This window comes from Girardinichthys multiradiatus, chromosome 22, assembly GCF_021462225.1.
Source record: "Girardinichthys multiradiatus isolate DD_20200921_A chromosome 22, DD_fGirMul_XY1, whole genome shotgun sequence".
Classification (NCBI taxonomy): Eukaryota; Metazoa; Chordata; class Actinopteri; order Cyprinodontiformes; family Goodeidae; genus Girardinichthys; species Girardinichthys multiradiatus.
Genome location: NC_061814.1, coordinates 40169429 through 40191374, shown reverse-complemented (window position 1 = coordinate 40191374; position 21946 = coordinate 40169429). Strand labels below are relative to the sequence as shown.

General features: G+C 38.1%; 1 protein-coding gene across 3 annotated transcripts in view; it reads right to left on the bottom strand.

The window, feature by feature from the left end:
- The window catches only part of blnk (B cell linker), a 43322-nt gene continuing 21376 nt past the window's right edge, over positions 1 to 21946 (bottom strand). For 2 of the 3 annotated variants that reach the window (XM_047350674.1, XM_047350677.1), the window contains 21 exons: positions 15012 to 15077; positions 13266 to 13312; positions 12704 to 12741; positions 12499 to 12604; positions 12171 to 12277; positions 12012 to 12081; positions 11806 to 11877; positions 9857 to 9882; positions 9724 to 9752; positions 5508 to 5552; positions 5373 to 5400; positions 5233 to 5284; positions 5037 to 5100; positions 4924 to 4948; positions 4758 to 4788; positions 4040 to 4115; positions 3898 to 3926; positions 3736 to 3791; positions 3576 to 3659; positions 3331 to 3486; positions 1 to 829 (listed from right to left, as the gene is read on the bottom strand). In XM_047350674.1, the coding sequence (XP_047206630.1) occupies positions 713 to 829; positions 3331 to 3486; positions 3576 to 3659; positions 3736 to 3791; positions 3898 to 3926; positions 4040 to 4115; positions 4758 to 4788; positions 4924 to 4948; positions 5037 to 5100; positions 5233 to 5284; positions 5373 to 5400; positions 5508 to 5552; positions 9724 to 9752; positions 9857 to 9882; positions 11806 to 11877; positions 12012 to 12081; positions 12171 to 12277; positions 12499 to 12604; positions 12704 to 12741; positions 13266 to 13312; positions 15012 to 15077 (1324 nt within the window). In that variant the 3' untranslated portion in view covers positions 1 to 712. Of the gene's footprint in view, positions 830 to 3330; positions 3487 to 3575; positions 3660 to 3735; positions 3792 to 3897; positions 3927 to 4039; positions 4116 to 4757; positions 4789 to 4923; positions 4949 to 5036; positions 5101 to 5232; positions 5285 to 5372; positions 5401 to 5507; positions 5553 to 9723; positions 9753 to 9856; positions 9883 to 11805; positions 11878 to 12011; positions 12082 to 12170; positions 12278 to 12498; positions 12605 to 12703; positions 12742 to 13265; positions 13313 to 15011; positions 15078 to 15310; positions 15470 to 21946 lie in introns of those variants that run through there. The other variant, XM_047350675.1, reaches the window with a different exon arrangement.

The following is a 21946-nucleotide window of genomic DNA, read 5'->3' as shown; positions in this document are numbered from 1 at the left end:
TATCATTAGGAGAATTTAATACAATGTCAGAAAAAGAAAACAGCACCAAAACAAACATTTGGGGAAAGGTCTTACAGAATATTTCTACAGTATTTCTACACAAGACTAAGCATTCAAGTATTTTACAAAAATAATCTTTAATAGAAGTGTGAACATCTACTGCTTAAAAGGAGAATGCTGAAGCACACGAAAGAAAGTGCCAGATCCAAGAAAGTTTTATAGGTGGTAAAATGCAAAAGCTGTAATCACCTCAAACGCCCCCTTGTAAGTAGCACTATCATGATGCCTATATGCACCTAAGGAAATGGTCACAATGAAGGAAACAATAGGTGGAGCTAACGAAAATGTCATTCTGAAAAAAAATAAAAAAGTCAGCATAAAGCATAAACCACTGCTTATCATGTACAGCAAGAAGAACACTTGCTGTACTTTAAAACATTTCTCCTAACTAAACATCTATGAAGGCCAGTCCCATCCCCCATGTGGAAAAATCAAGACTGCAGTGGAATCCTGCAAAAAGCTGTTGAGCAGCTGTTGGGCTGTTTTAAACCGTAACTACCATGCAGCTGCATTTTAAACACATGCAACTCTGTGTTTACTTGGACACACTTTGAAAATGCAGTTAGGTGGGAAAGATGCAAAGAGAAAGAACACGGGCCTTGCACTGTGAACCTCAGAAGTTCTTCTACAACCATTTGGTTGAGATTGTGATCTATGGCTTTACAGGATAATAAAGCTTGGTGGCGTCTTTGGTGTTGCTCTGACTGTCGATCAGCACCAGAAGATTCCTCTGGTGGTTCTCTATGATGTGGGAGACACTGCTGAAGTACTGAAGAGTAAACAAGAGAGAAAAACATGAATTTTAAATATTTTGAGGTATATTTTTAAAGCTGGAATGCTCCGCTGTTCAGTTGCATATCTGATTCTATTAGGATGTCTAAACTTCACTCTAACACACTTATATCTACATTAACCTGCATGAATGTCCATTTAAGTTTGGCCTCGATTAAAAAATTCATTTTTTAAAATTCATTGTGAATTCATTTGTTCCATACAGGGTCAGACATATACTGTATACACAAGCAAGCCTGGTCAAAAGATTTGATTTGGGGTCCCTCTTCCAGTTTAGAACATCAGCTCCACAAGCATCATTTCTATGCAGATTTGGTGGAATCTGGGAGAAGGGGGGAAAGTTTAATTAGCTGAGCTTAAAACCAATCATGGATAATTGGTTCTTTTTTGCTGCTCAATTTATTTTATTTTCTGCTGGTCCTAAGAAGTGGCTTAGTTCACTTATGCCTTGGGCTGGCTCTGTATATGAGCTTAAGTATACACATACTGTATATCCCTAGCTAATTTGGTAATAATTGCACAAAAAAACACCACAGGTACTAGCAAGATTCTGGCTGGATATTTGAATGCCCTTCTGGTCAGAATTGGTATTGCTCATTAAAGTCGGCTGGTTTCCTGGCAAGAACTCGGTCCATTTATTTTCTATAGAACTGAGTTTCCAGAAGCTTTGTTAGTGTTAGTCTACTTTATCCATTCTAAAACCTGTTTCGATGTGTGTTTGAAAGCCTCGTCGCGGTGGGAAACCCATATTTATCGCAGTTTCAATCAGCTAGTTCAAGGTTCTGCAACCTGTGGCTCTTAAGGCCCTCAAAAGTGGCCCTAAAAACAATCTTTGGGTAAAGATGGTAAAGCACTGAGTTCTGTTTTTAAATAAAGAGTTAATAAATAAGATTAGTTCTAGTAGTTTTTCTGTGTTTTTATGAAATATGTTTTGTTAGCTGGACAAAGACTAAAGGCTGCTAACCCCAGCTCTAGTTGGTGATGTTAGATTAAAGTTAAATAATTTAGAAGCACTCTCCTTCTTTATTCCATTTACTGAAAAATGCCCTCAGCATGAAGCTGACACCTCCGTGCTTGACAATATTTTTAGGTTTGAAGCCTCACTTTAACTCCTCCAAATATTCTTCTTGTCACTGTGGCCAAATAGCTCAATCTTTGTCCAGTCTGACCATAAAACATTTCACCAGAAGCTAAATATTACTGTTGTACTTGAAGGTGTTGAGAGCAGGGGTTTCCTTTTTGATTGGTACCCTCAGTCCCTGAGGTTGTAAGACTTGCTTCACTGTGATAATGGCGTTCCAGCTACCTCCAGATTATATTTGGCTAGAGCCTTGGAGGTTTCACAACATCTCAGCCAATTTCCTTTCACCCCTACAGTAAAGACCAAAATTATTCATATTCCCCGGACCCATATAGGGATTTAACATTATTTCCGTTCAACCAAGAAGTTACTGTCTGATGGGAAAATAATTAGCCATCTCTAAAAGCCACTAGGACAATGTAAAATGTAAAAATCTGTGTGCATTTACATGTTATTAAAAATGGCATATCTAAAAAATAATGAAACAATCTTTACCGAGATTGCTGCAATAAAATGCTTCTTACAACTGCTGACCAACTTTTTTGCCTGTTTCCACTGTTAGTAACATAAAAAGATCCCTTTAAGTCTAAAGCCACCAGGGGTATGAATAAATACGTAACTTTAAGTGCAACAATTTGGGTGAAGTGGTTTAGTCATAGATTTAGTGTTTCAACACGGTAATGATCCCAAACACAAATTAAGACTAGCTTTAGAAAACCTATATGGACCTCCCTAAAAGCCCCAACCTCGACCCTATTCAAAATCAAAAGCCAGGTCCAAAACAGGAAACCAACCAGTTAGAAAGAGCTCTACCAGTTCTGTAAAATAGGGTCCAGCCAGAATGATCCCAGTAGCTTGTTGATCGGTATAAACAGTGTGTTTCATTGTACCAAGTTTAACAGTTGAACTTGTTACACTTGTCTATCTCCAGCGGTCATGAGGTGACAGCCTCAATGCAAAGACACACAGGTGCAAAAACCCATGCACCCACACTCAGACCTGAGGGCATTTTAGAGAGAACAATTAATATTCATCTTTTTGGACTGTGGGAGGAAGTCAGAGTACCTGGGGAGAACCCACGCATGCACGGGAGAACATGCAGACTGCAAAACAATGTCTCTGGCCGGGATGTCTCTGACCCAGGACCATTTTGTTGCAATGCAACAGTCCTAATAACTCTGCAGCCCCAATGAAACAGAATGTTGTATTATCATTCCACCCTAGAAAAGTTTAAAAGGATCCTAAAAATCCTCAAATTAATAGGGAATTTATCTCAAAGATAGGTGTATTTACAGTGCATTTATGACCGTAACCACACAAGCAACAACCTCTACATTACAAACTGGACAAATTTAAAAATGTGTCTTATGTTAGAAATTCAAACAAGGAAGCTGTACCTCCTCTCCTTTCTTCTCTCTTCCCAGAGCATACTGCCTAATGCTCGGCATGAAGCGGATTGGGATGTTGTAGACTCTGCCATTATAAAATACTACTAATGTGTAGGGCTGGCGCACATCCTGACCGGAGCTCTTTCTTACCATGAATGCACCGTCCTGAAACAAAAAACATTCCCAGTCAAGCCCAACAATTTTACAGACAAACACTTTCAATCACTTCTCATTCATTTCCATCAGATTCATACCTTATTTGATCGCAATAAGGCATCGTCTGCAGTCTTGCGGTCACACGTACTTGCAAACCAGGGTTTGTTATAAACATCTGCATCCTGAAATAAAAGCAGTTACAGGGCTAAAACATTTCAAATCATACCTCTTCACATTAAAGTAGATCTAAGAGCACACCTTGTCTTGGTCTGTTGACCCATTTTCAGCAGCAGCATTTCCCCTCTCAGCTGGTTCTGAGACAACAAACAGAAGAACTGGCATCAGTTAATTTTGAAGAGCAAAAGTTGAGTGTGAATAGTTGTGAACATGCTGTGCAACCCAGTGTGGACCAGAACTTACTTGGTGGTGTAATGTGTGGCAGAGGGAATCTGCATGAAAGTAAAAAAACAGCAAAACACAGTAAATAAACAGCAAGAAACTGCAGAAGCACTGGCAAAGCTTAAATAAATTGCATAGTAAAATTGTGCATTGAACGCCTTACTTTGGTCGTTTCAGATCCAGTGAGAAAGCTTTCGGACACGGTTTCTGTTCAGTGTGCATCACAGGCAGGGAGTTACCTTTGAAAACACAGGCATCCTAAAATTAGCCGTGTTTCTACTTAGTCATTAGAATAAACACAGTTTCTAAAAAATAAATATCTTCAGTTCTTTTCAGAAGTATGTATACCCTTTCAACTGTTTCACATTTTATCATGCTAAAACCACAAACCCCACTGTGACTGAGTTAGATTTTATGTTTAGATTTTAACACAAAGTTGCTCATAAACATGGAGCAAAAACAAAAATGATACTTGGTGTTCAGGTTTTTTAATACAGACTTGTTTGGACTGGATTTAATTTTGGGGTAAAGGGAGTTGAACACAAACGGCATGCCACACTTTTAGCATTTATTTGTAAAATATTTGAAAGCAGCGCATAAATGTGAAGTGGAAGGAGAATTATATTTGGTTTTCATGTTTAGGGGAATCAGAGTTAATGAGGTTGAATGAAAAAAGCACACAATGACTAATTTTCTTGCCATTTCCTAAATATTTACAATTTTGTGTTGGTCTATGATATATAATCTCAATGAAATCTGTTCAAGTTAGTGGTCATGATCTGACAACATTGTCAAAATTAATGTAATCCAGCATAACCTTTGACATTAAAATATACATTAGCCACAGAACTGAAAGTCTATTGTTTTTGTATTTCACTTACTTTCAAATTGTCTTGGTTTCATATCTTGTCTCTGCAATAAAAGTCATAAGTGGTCAGAATCACAAAATAAAAGGTACCTTATCAATAGAAATTCTTATCAAACAGCAGTCCATGAGAAAGAAAGTTTTGCCTTCAAGACTTTATTAATACATTAACACATTCCTACCGGCAATACAGGCAGCTTTGGTGACCTGTAAATATAATGGCAGATCAGATATAATTTTAATCCTGTCATCAAGTAAAGCTTAATGATGTGTTGACAGGGTAGGTAATGCTTACTCTCTTGTTAAAGGTTTGGGTAGACGGGGAGGGGGAGGACCACCTGGAGGTTTATGACAGAAACCTATGAGAGAACAAAGAGTACAAATATCTTTAAACTCTGTTTTTTAATGCTTTAATTTATACAAGTTACATATTGCTTACAAAATGGCCTCTAGATAACACAGAGTTATTCCTTATTTGAACCTATACTCACTATTATTTTGATCACAGAGTTCATATTCATCATCGTCTGTGGGTTGCTGGGCCTGTAGAATATGCAAAAATACAGTTTGTGTCCAATTTCTGCTGAGTCTAGAATTTTGATCCTGCTGTTCCACATTTGACTACACTTACAGAAGGTGTGGGTCCCCACTTGTTCAGCCTGTAAAAAGAGATTGCTATGGGTAAAATAATCAATAAAAACAGTCGTGCAATAAAACTGAGTATTTAGACTTATCAGTTCTTTGAGCATCTTTGAAAATGTCCTACCTAGGGCTGGGTTTTGGTAAAGGACACTGTGGTGGTGGACAAAATCTAAAGGAAAAACAGATGTAAGAAGTATTTCTAAATTTCTCATCACTATAAAATAAACAGTAAGGAGTATTTTAATTATTTACAAAAAACTAAATACAGGTCCTTCTAAAAAAATTTGCATATTGTGATAAAGTTAATTATTTTCCATAATGTAATGATGAAAATTTAATATTCATATATTTTAGATTCATTGCACACTAACTGAAATATTTCAGGTCTTTTATTGTCTTAATACGGATGATTGTGGCAAACAGCTCATGAAAACCCAAAATTTCTATCTCACAAAATTAGCATATTTTATCCGACCAATAAAATAAAAGTGTTTTTAATACAAAAAACGTCAACCTTCAAATAATCATGTACAGTTATGCACTCAATACTTGGTCGGGAATCCTTTTGCAGAAATGACTGCTTCAATGCGGCGTGGCATGGAGGCAATCAACCTGTGGCACTGCTGAGATCTTATGGAGGCCCAGGATGCTTCGATAGCGGCCTTTAGCTCATCCAGAGTGTTGGGTCTTGAGTCTCTCAACGTTCTCTTCACAATATCCCACAGATTCTCTATGGGGTTCAGGTCAGGAGAGTTGGCAGGCCAATTGAGCACATTGATACCATGGTCAGCAAACCATTTACCTGTGGTTTTGGCACTGTGAGCAGGTGCCAGGTCCTGCTGAAAAATGAAATCTTCATCTCCATAAAGCTTTTCAGCAGATGGAAGCATGAAGTGCTCCAAAATCTCCTGATAGCTAGCTGCATTGACCCTGCCCTTGATAAAACACAGTGGACCAACACCAGCAGTTGACACGGCACCCCAGACCATCACTGACTGTGGGTACTTGACACTGGACTTCTGGCATTTTGGCATTTCCTTCTCCCCAGTCTTCTTCCAGACTCTGGCACCTTGATTTCCGAATGACATGCAGAATTTGCTTTCATCCGAAAAAAGTACTTTGGACCACTGAGCAACAGTCCAGTGCTGCTTCTCTGTAGCCCAGGTCAGGCGCTTCTGCCACTGTTTCTGGTTCAAAAGTGGCTTGACCTGGGGAATGCGGCACCTGTAGCCCATTTCCTGCACACGCCTGTGCACGGTGGCTCTGGATGTTTCTACTCCAGACTCAGTCCACTGCTTCCGCAGGTCCCCCAAGGTCTGGAATCGGCCCTTCTCCACAATCTTCCTCAGGGTCCGGTCACCTCTTCTCGTTGTGCAGCGTTTTCTGCCACACTTTTTCCTTCCCACAGACTTCCCACTGAGGTGCCTTGATACAGCACTCTGGGAACAGCCTATTTGTTCAGAAATTTCTTTCTGTGTCTTACCCTCTTGCTTGAGGGTGTCAATAGTGGCCTTCTGGACAGCAGTCAGGTCGGCAGTCTTACCCATGATGGGGGTTTGAGTGATGAACCAGGCTGGGAGTTTTAAAGGCCTTAGGAATCTTTTGCAGGTGTTTAGAGTTAACTCGTTGATTCAGATGATTAGGTTCATTGCTCGTTTAGAGACCCTTTTAATGATATGCTAATTTTGTGAGATAGGAATTTTGGGTTTTCATGAGCTGTATGCCAAAATCATCCGTATTAAGACAATAAAAGACCTGAAATATTTCAGTTAGTGTGCAATGAATGTAAAATATATGAATGTTAAATTTTCATCATGACATTATGGAAAATAATGAACTTTATCACAATATGCTAATGTTTTGAGAAGGACCTGTACATTGTCACACAACATTTGACATACCGTATTTTCTGCAATTTTGTTAGAAAATGTATTGTATTTTACAGGGATTTTATGTGTCAGACCAACACAAAGCATAGCATAATTGTGAAGAGGAAGGAAAATTATACACACTTTAAAAAAATTCTTTACTACTACTAATGAAAAGCATTGTGTGCACTTGAACCACCTTTCACTGCAATCAGGAGCTACTTCTTGGGGTATATCTAGCTTTGCACAGCTGCTGAAGCTTTTGTATATTCTTGGTTAGAATAGAGAAGAGCATCTATGAAGATAAATTTCAAGTCTTATAGGAGATACTCTATTGGATTTAGGTCAAAACTTTGACTGGGCCATTGTAACACTTGAAAATGCTGTGATGTAAACGATTCTGTTGCAGCTCTGCCTGTATGTTTAGGGATGTTGTCCTGCTGGAATGTGACCCTCTGACCCAATCTTAAGTATGTTGGAGCCTCTAACATGTTCATACAGTTTTTAGATTTTTATTAGTGAAAAATGTTAAAAACCCTGAATTATTTTCCTTCAACTCTACAATTATGCACCAGTTTGTGTTGGTCTATCACATATAATCGAAATGAAATACACTTAAACTAGTGGCTGTAATAAGACAAAATGTGAAAAAGTACTAAGGGGTAATAATACCTTTGCAAAGTGCTGTATAAACAACATAAACATAAATCACTGTGAAAAGCTGACTGAAATGACAGTATCTATTAATTATTACTTCATATGTCTCATTACTATGCAACCAAGACTCTTTTAGGTAGTTTGTCTTTATTTCTTGTACAGTTGCAGCTGTTTTGATCATTGGGGTATATTTCTCCAACATATGACCAGATAAATTAGAGAGATTCTAGCAGAAGAAATACTTTTCTAAAAGATAATTAATAGATTGTTGGATAATGTTTGGGGGTTAGTTGTTGAAATTTGACTATTTAAGAATTACACTATTGGTCACAAGTTTTAGAAATGCTTTCTAATTAAATGGTTTTCTTTATGTTAACGACTATTTACATTGTACTTAGATTTTCACTGAAGGCATCAAAACAGTGAATGAACACATATGGAATTATGTAGCAAATGAAAAATTGTACAATAACTTTAAAAATGTTTAATATCTTATATTCCTTAAAGTAGCCGCCCTTTGCTGTGATGACTAAAATAAGAGGTTCACTGACAGACGGCTAAAGGATAATATTATTATCCTTTAGCTGTCTGTCAATGAACCTCTGGAAAGTTCTTTCAAGACTCTTTGGAAAACCATTTCAGGCAACCACCTCATGAAGCTCATGGAGAGAATGCCAAGAAACGCCAAGAGAGCAAAGCAGTAATCAGAACAAGGGGTGGCTATTTGGAAGAATCTAAAATATAAAAATGTTTAGAGTTATTTCACACTTTTTGTTTACTATATAATTCCATGTGTGTTCATTCATAGTTTTGATGCCTTTGGTGAGAATCTACAATGCAAATACTCATGAAAATAAGGAGACCAATTCAGTGAGAAGGTGTATCTAAAACGTTTGACCAATAGTCTATAGAAAAAAAACTGCTTACAGTCTGCTTACTGTGCCCTTCAAAAGTATTCACACCCCATTATTTTTTTTCACATTTTGTATCAGCACAAACAAAGCCTTCAAGGTATTTTATGTGACAGACCAACACAGAGTTGTGCATTATTGTGAAGTGGAAGGAAAATTATTCATGCTTTTTTGCTTTTTGTTACAAATGTAAATCAGAAAAGTATTCTATGCATACATATTCCTCTTTTTGATGCCACCCCTAAATAAAGTGATGTGCAATTGCCTTTTAAAGTCACCTTAATCAGGGATGAAGTGGTACAATTTAAACTGAGTTAGGTTATAAAACAATATCACAAGCTTTGGACATCTCACTTAGCGCTTTTCAATTTGTCAACTGCAACAGCTCTGGTAAGATGACACTAAAAGTTAACTTTTTGACCTAAACGCAACACGGTGTGGAGTAAAAACTAACATCACCCTGAGCATACCATACCCACTGTGAACAGCGGTGGCAGCATTATGCTGTGAGGATTCACTTCTTCTTCAGAGACAGAGGGGTTAGTCAAAGTTCAAGGGAAGATGGATAGGACTCAATACTGGAAGAAAACATGTTAGAGGCTGCAAAAGAACTGAGACTGATGTTAAATGGAATGGTTTAGATCGAAGTATATTTAAACACAACTTAAATCGAACCAAGAATTTATAGCAAGAATTGAAAACTGATCTTTGTGGACACTCTCCATCCAGGCTGGTCTGTTATGACTATCCACTTTAGAGTTACACACTACTTAGTATTGATTTGTCATATTAACGTTCAATTAAATGCATTGAAATGTATAGTTCAAATTTAAAAAGTTGTGTAAAATCCTCTGCTAATGTACATAGTGTATCTGGAGCCACATCAATAAAGTCTGAAACTGACCTGCTTTTCTGGGGAGGTGTAGATGCCTCCTGTAAAAGTGACAAGAAAGTATAACAAAATTTCGTTCCACATATTACTGTTCCTGTTGAATAATTACTGTTTATGAACACATAGTGAAGTCAAAGCAGCTTACCTGTTTTTCAGGTTCTTCATATAAATCTGTTAAAAACCAAAGGCAGAATCAGTCCTGTAGCAGAAGAGTCACCTTTGTCTTTGAAGCCAACAATTGTGATACTTTTATTCTTCTTTGACATGCAACTAAATCAACTGTCAGAAATTTCCATTTATACTTGATGGGTCTTTACATTTTATAGAGTATATAAGCATCTTACATGTTTAACTAGGCTTATCCTTTTGCTACTGGGCTTAGCTTCACCCTCAGCCTTTAGCCATTTGGCTTTGAGCCACTAGTCTTAGTTTTACCTAAAACTACCTGTAAGACTAGTTAAGAAAAACAGTAGTCTTGTTTAAACCTGATTAGCAAATGTTGTTCTCCCCGTGTATGAATAGGTTCTCCCACAGTCCAAAAACATGACTGCCAGGTTAATTTGTCTGTTTAAATTAGGTGTGAATGGATGTGTGCAGGGTTGTTGGACTGGCGACTTGTCCAGGCTGTACCCCACCTCTCGCCCGCAGACCGCTGGAGATAGGTACCAGCTCCCCCACCACCCAAAATGGAAGAAGTAGGTATAGACAATTGATGCATAGACATTCATAATAGCAATTAAAAAGAAGAAGAAATATTGAAAAAACAAATGTTTGTTAAAGGTCACACATTGGAAAAGTCAAGGCTATGACTGCAAATTCTAACACTTATATAACTATTGTTCTAGGGTTGGTCCTTTGATTTCTAAAATGTAAATACAACTTCCCCTTTATGTTGATTTGTGTTAATTTTGCTTGTAATTAAATGGACAAAGATTAGGCCAGTAACAAGTGTACATTGTAAGATATAACTGCTCAGTGACATGAGGCATTATGGATCTATGTAATAGTTTTTTCCAACATAACCAAGGTTTGGCTTCTAGCGAACACTGCTAGTGAGAAGCAGGACCTAGTTACTGGTAGCTAGCAAGTGGAATATGCACAATTAAGGAGAAACTTTATTTTTACAACCAGCTCTACACTACTGCTTGTTTTCAATTACAGAATTTATCCTCAAAGTTCTTTGCCTAAGCTTGTAATAATTGACTTTACTTTAAACTATGGAAGTTTCTTGTTTAACCTAAGCTGTAATCAGCTTGTGGCTAATCAACTTTGCATGTGGCTGATTCCGTTTGCTGAAAATTAGCCACCGTGGTTAATAAATCTGAATCAAGAGAGAGCACCTTATGTGTGGGAGTTATATGACCCAATGGAGATTTTTGAAGGAAGGTTTGGGTGAGGCAATGGGAAGGAACTCAAGCTTTTGATAGCTGCTTTGACATCCAACAAACTGGGCCAGAACGTCAGACATAAATGAGTGAAGGACATGCTGATTTAGGGTCGGTTATAGTCCAGCTTTGTGGTTCTGCCAATTGAACCTCAAAGACTGCCCAAGTCCTCACTTTGGTCTGGGTTCTTTGTTAGAGTCAAGGTTTTTGGGAGTTCAGTTATGAGGACTGCTTTCAAGTGGGACTTTTTAATTTTAATCATGGATTCCCTTCTGGATTTATTTAGTCTGATATCAAAGATCCAGTTATCTGTGGGTGGCTTCAATATAAACCTTACAAAACAACAGATTGGAAAGTCAGGGAAAAAAATTAGACTAGCTTAGTTTTTGGGAAATATGCTGTATTTTAGCTGCAGAAAGTGTTTATTTAGTTTGTTATGTACACTTAGAAAACTCTAGCAGGTAATTTAAGGTTCTCAGGAGAGCAGAAAGTATTTAAAGATAAAAAGTCAAATTTCAATGGTTGGTACCTGCTGTACAAACAGCTGATTACCTTTTATGTGCTATTTCAGAATAACCTGATTCATTTAATGTTTAACAGTACTCACAAATTCTGCAGTGGATTTCAGATTTGCTTCCATGTATTTTAAAAGCTAAAAGTAGGGTGTCAAATGATCAACATTAATCAACTCCTGGAAACTGGTACCCACCATCAGGACTGGATGGACGCTCTGGTATAGTTGGAGGCAAAGGTGGATAGTCGTACCCTGCTCGCTTTTCACCTTCCAACGTAGGACGTGATGAGAGGCAAAACAAGAAAAAGATTTGTCAAAGTGTTAATATTTCAAATATGAATTAACATTTTCTGGTGATGGTGTTCATATTGCTCTTTTCTATTTTTCTGTGTACATCTTACTTGGAGATGAATTCTCTGTGGGTTCTATGTAGTCATCCTCAAAGTTGGGATCTGGGTCTATGTAGTCTTCCTGCAAAAGAAATGGTTTTCATACACTTAATGGAAGGCATTTAATAATATTCAGGACAGGTTAAAATGAGGCACAGAAAGCTGCTTCACTTCTTTGTCACTCCCTTGATGGGGGGGTTCAGGAGGAAGTTGTTTGGAGACTTTAAGTGGGCGGAGGGGCTTCCTGGGGGGTCGGCTTGGTCGGGCATGACAGCTGTCTGGAACGAAGAAGAAAAACAAGAAACGTAGCATCGAGATTTGCATGAAGACATATTTCTGATGTCTTTGGTGCTTTTTTTGACAGCATTTCGGCATATTGGGGGAGTGTTTGCTGCAAAACAGCACTTGAAAATTACTTACATTGTGTGTAAAAGATTAGTCAAGAAATCTGATACTTTCTGGTAGCAGCAAAAAGCAACAACGAAAATACAGTATTCACCAAGATATTCCCCCCTTGGCAAGGAAGCGAAGGGACTTCTAGTGAACTCTCTATGGGGTGGGGGAGGCTCATAATTGTCGTCAGGTAGGTCATCGCAGGGGTCGTTCTGGAAACAACATACTTGTTAACATACGTGGTTTAAGATATATCTTAAATCAAAACAGCAAAAAATTACTCGCTTTTTATTTTTACTGATATGACTTACATATTCTGGATCAGAGCAGTGATCATTTTCTCTGGAGTCTGCAAACACAGAAATTCATTTCATCATAAACGGAAACAGAAACTCATTGAATTCCCAGGACACCTAAAAAACCCCAGTAACAACAGGTAATACACAGGTGTTGGAACCCTTTGTCTAATTTTGGAAAGATGCATGGCTTTGAGTACACCGTGCCGTTGTTGGGGTAAGTGGACCGTGTAATCTAATCTCCTGGACCCTGAGATACACTTTCAGCAGAGGGATTTGCGATGCATTTTAAACAGAAACTGCAATAATGTAGCTCAGAAATATTCTCAGACAAACGCTGAGGAAGTGAAACTGCAGTTAACCCAAAGTTCACTAATCTGTTTAAAAAGTCCTGATAACAACATTTTTATTGTCTTAATTGAAACCAGTGTGTGTGAACTTTGTGTGGTTGATCATATTGGGAATATTTAATACATTTTCATTTATACAGTCATTCAGGGTTAGGATTTTTGACGATTGCTATTTCTTGTTAGTTTGGGTATATGTAAAAAAATGCTGCTAATGGCTGAAGTCTTACCTCTGTAGTCTCTGACAGGAACGTTCGGACGTGGTTTGTTTTTCAGTCTGCCATAAACAAACAATAACAGTGGAAATAATTATATATGATCATGGATTATTGACTCCTGCCACATGTGTGAAGACACGTTTTCTTTTTGCCAGAGCAGGTGCTTTGGCTGTGAGATTGTAAATGTATTTACAGGTGACTTTCAGTAAGAAAGACTATAATTTCAAAGTTTATTTATTTCAGACAATTATTTGAAAACGTGAAAGCAATAATAGATTTGTTACACAAACTGATGCATTTCAGTGTTTATTTCTATTAATGCCGTTGATTATGGCGTACAGCTAATAAAACCCATACTGATTTTTGAATTTGAATATTACATAAGACCAATGAAAAAAAATTTTTTTTAAACAGAAATTTTAGCTCACAGAAAATCTGTTTCTTCACTTTACAGTATAGGCACTTAATATTTGGTTGGGGCTCCTTTTGCATAAATTATAGGATCAGTAAATTGTGGCAAGGAGGCGATCTTCCTGTGGCGCTGCTGAGGTGTTCAGGAAGCCCAGCTAGCTGTAACAGTTCTTACATTTCTTGGAAGTCAGCAGAGCTAACTTTGGATTTACTAAAATACAGCAGACCAATGATGGCCGCTGACATGACCCAAATCATTCCTGATTGTGGAAGCTTCAATCTGGAACTCAAGCAACATGGATTCTGGGCCTCTCCACTGTTGCTACACACTCTGGGACCCAGATTTCCAAATGCAATGCAAGATTTGTTTTAATCTGAAAAGACAACTCTGGACCACTGAAGTAAGACGCTTCTGAACTTGTCTCTGGTTTTGGAGGGGCTTAACACAAGGAATGAGACAGTTGTAGTCCATGTCCTGGATATGTCTGTCTGTGGTGGCTCTTGAGTCCAAGCCTGGCTTTTCTACAACATGCTTATAAATGGGCTTTACTTCACAATTATCCCAATGCTGTGGTTATCCCTGTTGCTGGAACACTTTTTTTCTCCCACATTTTTCCTTCCCCTAAATCTTCCTCTAAACTAGGTAAACTAACTTTTTCCTTCCACTATTAATGTGCTTGTCGGTGACACTCTTGTGGCTTCCCAACATGGAAGGTGTCAATGTTTTCTAGACAACTGACATGCAACAATCTTCCCCATGATTGTTTAGCCAATATCATAGGACTTCTGTAATTAAAAAACTTTTTCGTAGTTACTAGAAACAAAATCTTGAAATGCTCCATTCTTTGTTTAATGAAACTATACAATGTAGGAGTCTCACTTTGTGCACTGAATTACTGAAATTAATCAGACTCGAGAGCATATTTGCAAGGCAGGGTGAGAATGAATAGCATCTGTGGTATGTGCTGGCATCTATGCTCATGTGTCTTGCGGCAGACTCATTTCAAGAAAGGAAAGTGAGAGAACAGCCATCTGTTTTAGGTATTTTTGGTCCATGTGCTGCTCTCTCTTTCCAACGTTTGTGAAAGAGGAATTGGTATTCTCCAGTGATGCAAACCACATGGAGAATCTTTAGATCAGCACATTTCTAAAATAATTTCCACCCATATCAAACAAATGTTGACAGACATGTTTCAATCATGCATTTCTCTGGATGTTAGAATGTAGCTAAGCAAACTTTACTTATAAAACAGTGCAACTCACCAAAGTTCTGAACAGGTATTATACAAAAGCATTACAACTGTAGAACCAAGAAGACATTGAAGTCGGGACATTTCAGAGACTGACCTTTTGATTTTATTCAGCAGACTGCCATCATTTTTCTTGATGTCTTGAACCATTTTCTGAAGTTGCCTGAAAGACACAACACTGTCATTCAGAAATATGTCATCGGGACATTAATTTATCTGTACAATGTGAAGAGGTTTTTCACGCCATTAGGGTCATAAACTGACAAAGGTTTAGCTTCTTGCTGCTGCAGAAAAAACACCTTAAAAATGTTTTGTTTGCAATTTTTTAGACTCCTGGTCATTTACTAATTAAGTGGCCAGGAGTGCAACTGTTAAAACTTAAAATGAATTTCTTACCGAATCTTCGCTGTGGCAGGAGCCGCAAGTTTATTCAAAGTATCCATATTTACATTTAACCCAAGAGTTGACATGTTCCGATCCTAATTCCTCGCCTAGGTTTGGACCGTGCTGCCGGGTTATTGGCAGGTTAGAAACTGAATGCTCCGTTTGATTATCTGTCTTTAAAAAAATGGGAGGACTTTTGTTCCAGTTGCCTGATTCAGAAAAAAATTACTTCTCGTTTTTGACCACACTTTCTTGCATCACATGTTGTTTTGTGATTGTATTCAACGTCGGCATTTTCCAGTAGAAGAAACAACAATGTGAACAACTGCATAAATCCACATGGAACTTTATATCACAATTAAAACATAATTAAATAATATATAAACAAAGGGACTGCTTCGGTTTTGGTGCAACATGTCAAAATGTGAAGCCATGAAAATGTAATCATCCTATGCTATAATATTATAACAGCATTAGAACATTCTATACTTAATAGAGTGATAAAATACACATCTACATGCAGACTGACAGACCAGTCAAAGTCTGGTCATGTCTGTTGTATCATGGAAAGTATCATGTTGCAATCCCAAGTTTTGCTATTTATAGAAACCTGAAGAAAAAGAGTCATCAGCATGTCAGAAAGATGATCACAACATTATGCTATCTGTGGTTGGCATGGGGTTTTCTTTTACATGACTTTTTATTTGCTAAAATAATTGCTGGTACAGCACATGAATGCTGTCATTAGTATTGACTGAGAAAACAGGAAACTGTTTTGTGAAACATCCATATCATTCGCTGACCAGAGTTTTAGATGTTTAAGAAATTGTCCACATATGATTCATGGGAGAAAAACTGTCTTTAGATGCCGAAAAAGGACAAGATACTTCATATGGTTATTCTGTGAGGTGAGTAAATACTGACATACTGTGAGTTCATCTCCCATGTTCATTATTAAATCTAATTTTAAATTCTGAGTGTTAGATATTTCAATTATCAGATTCCTTATCTGTGGAACAAGCTGCCAGTATTTTTTATTTGTAAGAATGACAACATGTCTGCTTTTAGGACTAGACCTTTTATTTTTGATAAAACTCATATCTAGAGTACGTATGGTTATGCTGAGCTATCTTTGTTGTTTTTGTCCTGATATAGGTTTAGATTTCTGGAAGACATAATGACCAGTGATATTTCTCTTACAATACTCTCCATTCATGCGTTATTGCCACGTTTTGCTCATTTTTAATTTTGAGTTTTCTCTCTGCTTTTTCTCTCCACGGAAGTTACATTTGGCCCAGTGTTTCTGTGATTTGTTGTGGCTATTTACTGGACAACACCTTTGATCGAGCTATGGCTGCAGTTCAATAAATGTACTCTCAGTTTTTTTTTTTTCTCATAGAAAGTACACCTACACCAGCATTTCTATGCTTCTTTGTGTTTTTTCCATGGACAAAGACTTTGACAGAGCTATTGTTGCAACTAACCCTGTCTACTCTTTTGTTTTTCAGTCCCACAAAATAGGTAGCCCCTAGAATCTAGCTGTGTCTCATTCCTGTATAAAGTCATTGGTTTATTAATTACTTTAATTAACTATGTGTGTGGTTTTGTTTTTTGTTCCCACAGAAAGTACTCCTAGCTCAGTGCTTCCATGTTTACCTGAACAGAAACAATGTTGGCACTATTGCTGCCATTACCTGTGTGCTCTTTGTCAAACATACACCTGGTCTAGTGCTCGTGGTTTTTTATTTATTTGCTTCCTGCCCTGGCCCAACCTCCTATTGGTTGTAACAGATGGTCACACTGAGTCTGGTTCTGCCAGAGGTTTCTTCCTGTTTGAAGGGAGTAGTTCCTCTCCAGTGTCAGCAGATGTCTTTTCAGGATGTTTTCTTTACAGATACATTTTTTTAACCAACTTGCATTATGTGCTCAGCTGAATTTGGCTGTATTGTATTGTGACCACATGATTGCAAAGGAATGAAAAAGATTGATCTGAATTGAATTGACCTGGACTGGAATTGGATTATTAGAAATGAATTATAGCTGTTAGTCCTGTATAGCACCCTGAGATATTTATTGTGATGTGGTGCTATATAAATCAACTGAACTGCTTCACTATGTCACAGAGTAGATTTGTATAACATAGTCTATGCCCAACCATGTGAGACAGTGAAACATGTTGCAACATCACTGTCCTGAAGCATGTGAGAAATACTTTAAGCTGTGGTTATGTGTAGCTGTTGCACAGAAAACGACAGATCAGTGGTTGTTATTTGGGTTTAAAATTTGGTTTCCTGGTTAAACAGGGGCACAATGAACCGTAGAAATGCAGAAAATGGAAAAGTTAGGTGAATGGTACAAACAACAATTTGTATTTGCCAGGAGCAATCTACAAAACCACTAGAACCTGAATTCACACAGCCCAAGCTGATGATTGTACATTTATGAAGGAAAACATTCATAGTTTGAACTTTATGCTAGCAGAACCATACGGTTTGTGTCTTGGAGTGAGAAAAGATTTCATAAACATTGTAACTACAGATTTTCTACAAGGATTGTCCTTTAGTTTAGCACCAGCCATCTTCCCATCAACTCTGACCAGCTTTCCTGTCCCTGATGAAGAAAAGTATTCCCACAGCATGATGCTGCCATCACCGTCTTTCACCATGAGGATGAGGGCAGGGTGATGTGCAGTGTTACATTTCCTTTACAGAGATTGTCTTCACGGGTTTGCATTTTTACCATGCTGTACGTTTTTGATAACACTATTTTATGAACTAAACATGCTTTAAACCTCTCCACAACCCTATCTCTGACCTGTCTCCTGCGTTCCTCGGTCTTCATGGTGCTTTGCATTCACTAATGTTCTCTAACAAACCTCTTAGGCCTTCACAGAAGATGTAGATTTATACTTAGCTTAAATTAAGTGGTCTCCTTGTCCTAATTAGGTGACTTCTGAAGCCAGTTGATTGCACTTAATTATTTTAGGGGTATCAGAGTAAAGTGGCTGAGAATAAATGCACATTGAAGTCTTTAGTTGTAATATGACAAAATGTGAAAATGTTCACTAGCTATGAAAACTTCATCTAGGCACTGTACAGTAAAGAAGCTGTGGTCATTTTTGTAAATAGAAAATTATGAACTTTTTCTTAATCTGCATGCATATTGTTTTTAATCCTGTATCTTTAAGCTGTATATATAGTCCAATATCATTGTCTGGGCCTGACTGCCTCTAGTAGAAGACATCTTTGTGAAATGTAGATGATCTCTATCATTCTGCTGACCCCATCACTGCCACCTTTTGGTTTAACAACCTTACATAATTGGGATTCTTTATAAAAATGTTTATGGAAGTGAATTGCGTTTTGAATTATTTATGTATTAATTTGTTGACATTTTCTCATGGCTTTTATTTTTTGCGCAGTTGCAAAATTACGTTAGGGCTCCACCCGGGCCCAGTTTCAGGAAGCGGGGTTAACAAGCTCAGAGTAGAAAGCAAATACCCTGAGTAGACCTACTCCACTCTATCATACCCAGGGTTTTCGGTTTCAGAACATGGGGGTTAGGCACGAGCACGAGTAAATAAGAAGCCCTCTTCAATGGAAGACAGAAAACACAATTCACCATGGCAACGGGAGGAAATAAGAAGCCTTGCAGTATGTATTTCCTGCTGATGGAATTAGAAATATTAATGACAGCATGCGGAGAACATTGACACCTATTTAAGAAGAAAATCAATACTGTTGCTACAGCACAATAGCGAGAGATAGCGTGGCAGAGACAAGGTCAGCGCGTAAATGTGATTTGACTGAGAATTAAAGTTGAATCCTTGGCACTATGCTTATTCAACATCCTAAGTGTGTGTGTGTGTGTGTGTGTGTGTGTATTAAATGTGTGTCTAGGTGCAACCCAGCAAACACAAAAAGAACGTGGTAACAAATCAACATGAAATATAAAAATCCAGTTAAATCAGGTAAGGTCCACTTTTAAGCTATTGCTCTGTTTAACCTTTACCAACTGAATTTCACAGCATTCATTGGACATGCAACTGAAATTGAGATATTGTTCTGTCCCTAAAACTCCCTGTGCTGGAGCACATAACTGCTGTATTTTCACTTGCAGGCAATAAGGAACACCTAGTGAAATGAAAGGAATATTGTTTGTAGCCTGGAAGTTATTGGCAAATCAGAAATTATTATGAGCACTCAGTGTAGATTTACAATAAATATGTCATGCACAGACCCAGGCCACTTGGCTTCCACATTGCTGATTATGTGACTGGATCACATATTTAATAGAGAACAGAATAGAACAGCTAATCCTTTATTGTCCCACAGTGGGGAAATTTGGATGTGTCAGAAACAAAGCAAAAGGCAATGAAAGCATTCAGGTTCATACATCACTAAAACCTCAGAAAAAGTTGCCAGACTAAACGCTATAAGAACCAGTTGGGAAAAAAAATAAAAAATCAGGCTGTATAGTAAAGGAGAATAAAACCCAGCATAAATGACATTTATTTTTGAACATATTTTGTGGTTATCAACAAGGCATGCTCTGATTAATGAATTTAGAGGTGCAGCATATTCAGGTGACATTAGTGACAGCATCAATGTAAAAACTGTGCAATATAATACTTCAATAAAACATAATCTCCTTTATTTATTGAAGGAGCAGTGAATGTAACTGTTATGTATGCAACAAATTAAGCCTGGAAACCCAAAAATGTATGACTAGATAATGCTTGAAGTCTTAAAATGTGATAAAGATTAAATTACTACTTTCACTGATGCCCGCAGTTCTGTGACATTCTTCTTTTATTACTTGCCCAGTTTTTCAGATCAGATTGCAAAGCTACTTGGAGGTCCAAGGGGCTCCTGTTTAAAATAAACTGTAACTAAATCTAAGCTATTTGTGTCTGATGATAATGAAATAAAACACAAAGTCAATACCCCGGTGTTCAGTGTGACAAGTGAGGACACAAACCACTTTGCTAAGAGGACAATCTGACTTCACTGAATGTTAGTGATTGATATCATGAGCACCTCTGCCATACAGTAGCAGTATACGATAACATTCCTGACTTTATTTTAGATTCATTGCACACTAACTGAAATATTTCAGGTCTTTTATTGTCTTAATACGGATGATTTTGGCATACAGCTCATGAAAACCCAAAATTCCTATCTCACAAAATTAGCATATTTCATCCGACCAATAAAAGAAAAGTGTTTTTAATACAAAAAATGTCAACCTTCAAATAATCATGTACAGTTATGCACTCAATACTTGGTCGGGAATCCTTTGGCAGAAATGACTGCTTCAATGCGGCGTGGCATGGAGGCAATCAGCCTGTGGCACTGCTGAGGTCTTATGGAGGCCGAGGATGCTTCGATAGCGGCCTTTAGCTCATCCAGAGTGTTGGGTCTTGAGTCTCTCAACGTTCTCTTCACAATATCCCACAGATTCTCTATGGGGTTCAGGTCAGGAGAGTTGGCAGGCCAATTGAGCACAGTGATACCATGGTCAGTAAACCATTTACCAGTGGTTTTGGCACTGTGAGCAGGTGCCAGGTCCTGCTGAAAAATGAAATCTTCATCTCCATAAAGCTTTTCAGCAGATGGAAGCATAAAGTGCTCCACAATCTCCTGATAGCTAGCTGCATTGACCCTGCCCTTGATAAAACACAGTGGACCAACACCAGCAGCTGACACGGCACCCCAGACCATCACTGACTGTGGGTACTTGACACTGGACTTCTGGCATTTTGGCATTTCCTTCTCCCCAGTCTTCCTCCAGACTCTGGCACCTTGATTTCCGAATGACATGCAGAATTTGCTTTCATCCGAAAAAAGTACTTTGGACCACTGAGCAACAGTCCAGTGCTGCTTCTCTGTAGCCCAGGTCAGGCGCTTCTGCCGCTGTTTCTGGTTCAAAAGTGGCTTGACCTGGGGAATGCGGCACCTGTAGCCCATTTCCTGCACACGCCTGTGCACGGTGGCTCTGGATGTTTCTACTCCAGACTCAGTCCACTGCTTCCGCAGGTCCCCGAAGGTCTGGAATTGGCCCTTCTCCACAATCTTCCTCAGGGTCCGGTCACCTCTTCTCGTTGTGCAGCATTTTCTGCCACACTTTTTCCTTCCCACAGACTTCCCACTGAGGTGCCTTGATACAGCACTCTGGGAACAGCCTATTTGTTCAGAAATTTCTTTCTGTGTCTTACCCTCTTGCTTGAGGGTGTCAATAGTGGCCTTCTGGACAGCAGTCAGGTCGGCAGTCTTACCCATGATTGGGGTTTTGAGTGATGAACCAGGCTGGGAGTTTTAAAGGCCTCAGGAATCTTTTGCAGGTGTTTAGAGTTAACTCGTTGATTCAGATGATTAGGTTCATAGCTCGTTTAGAGACCCTTTTAATAATATGCTAATTTTGTGAGATAGGAATTTTGGGTTTTCATGAGCTGTATGCCAAAATCATCCGTATTAAGACAATAAAAGACCTGAAATATTTCAGTTAGTGTGCAATGAATCTAAAATATATGAATGTTAAATTTTCATCATGACATTATGGAAAATAATGAACTTTATCACAATATGCTAATATTTTGAGAAGGACCTGTACAGTGAGCATCATATCGGACACTCTGGTATACAGAAG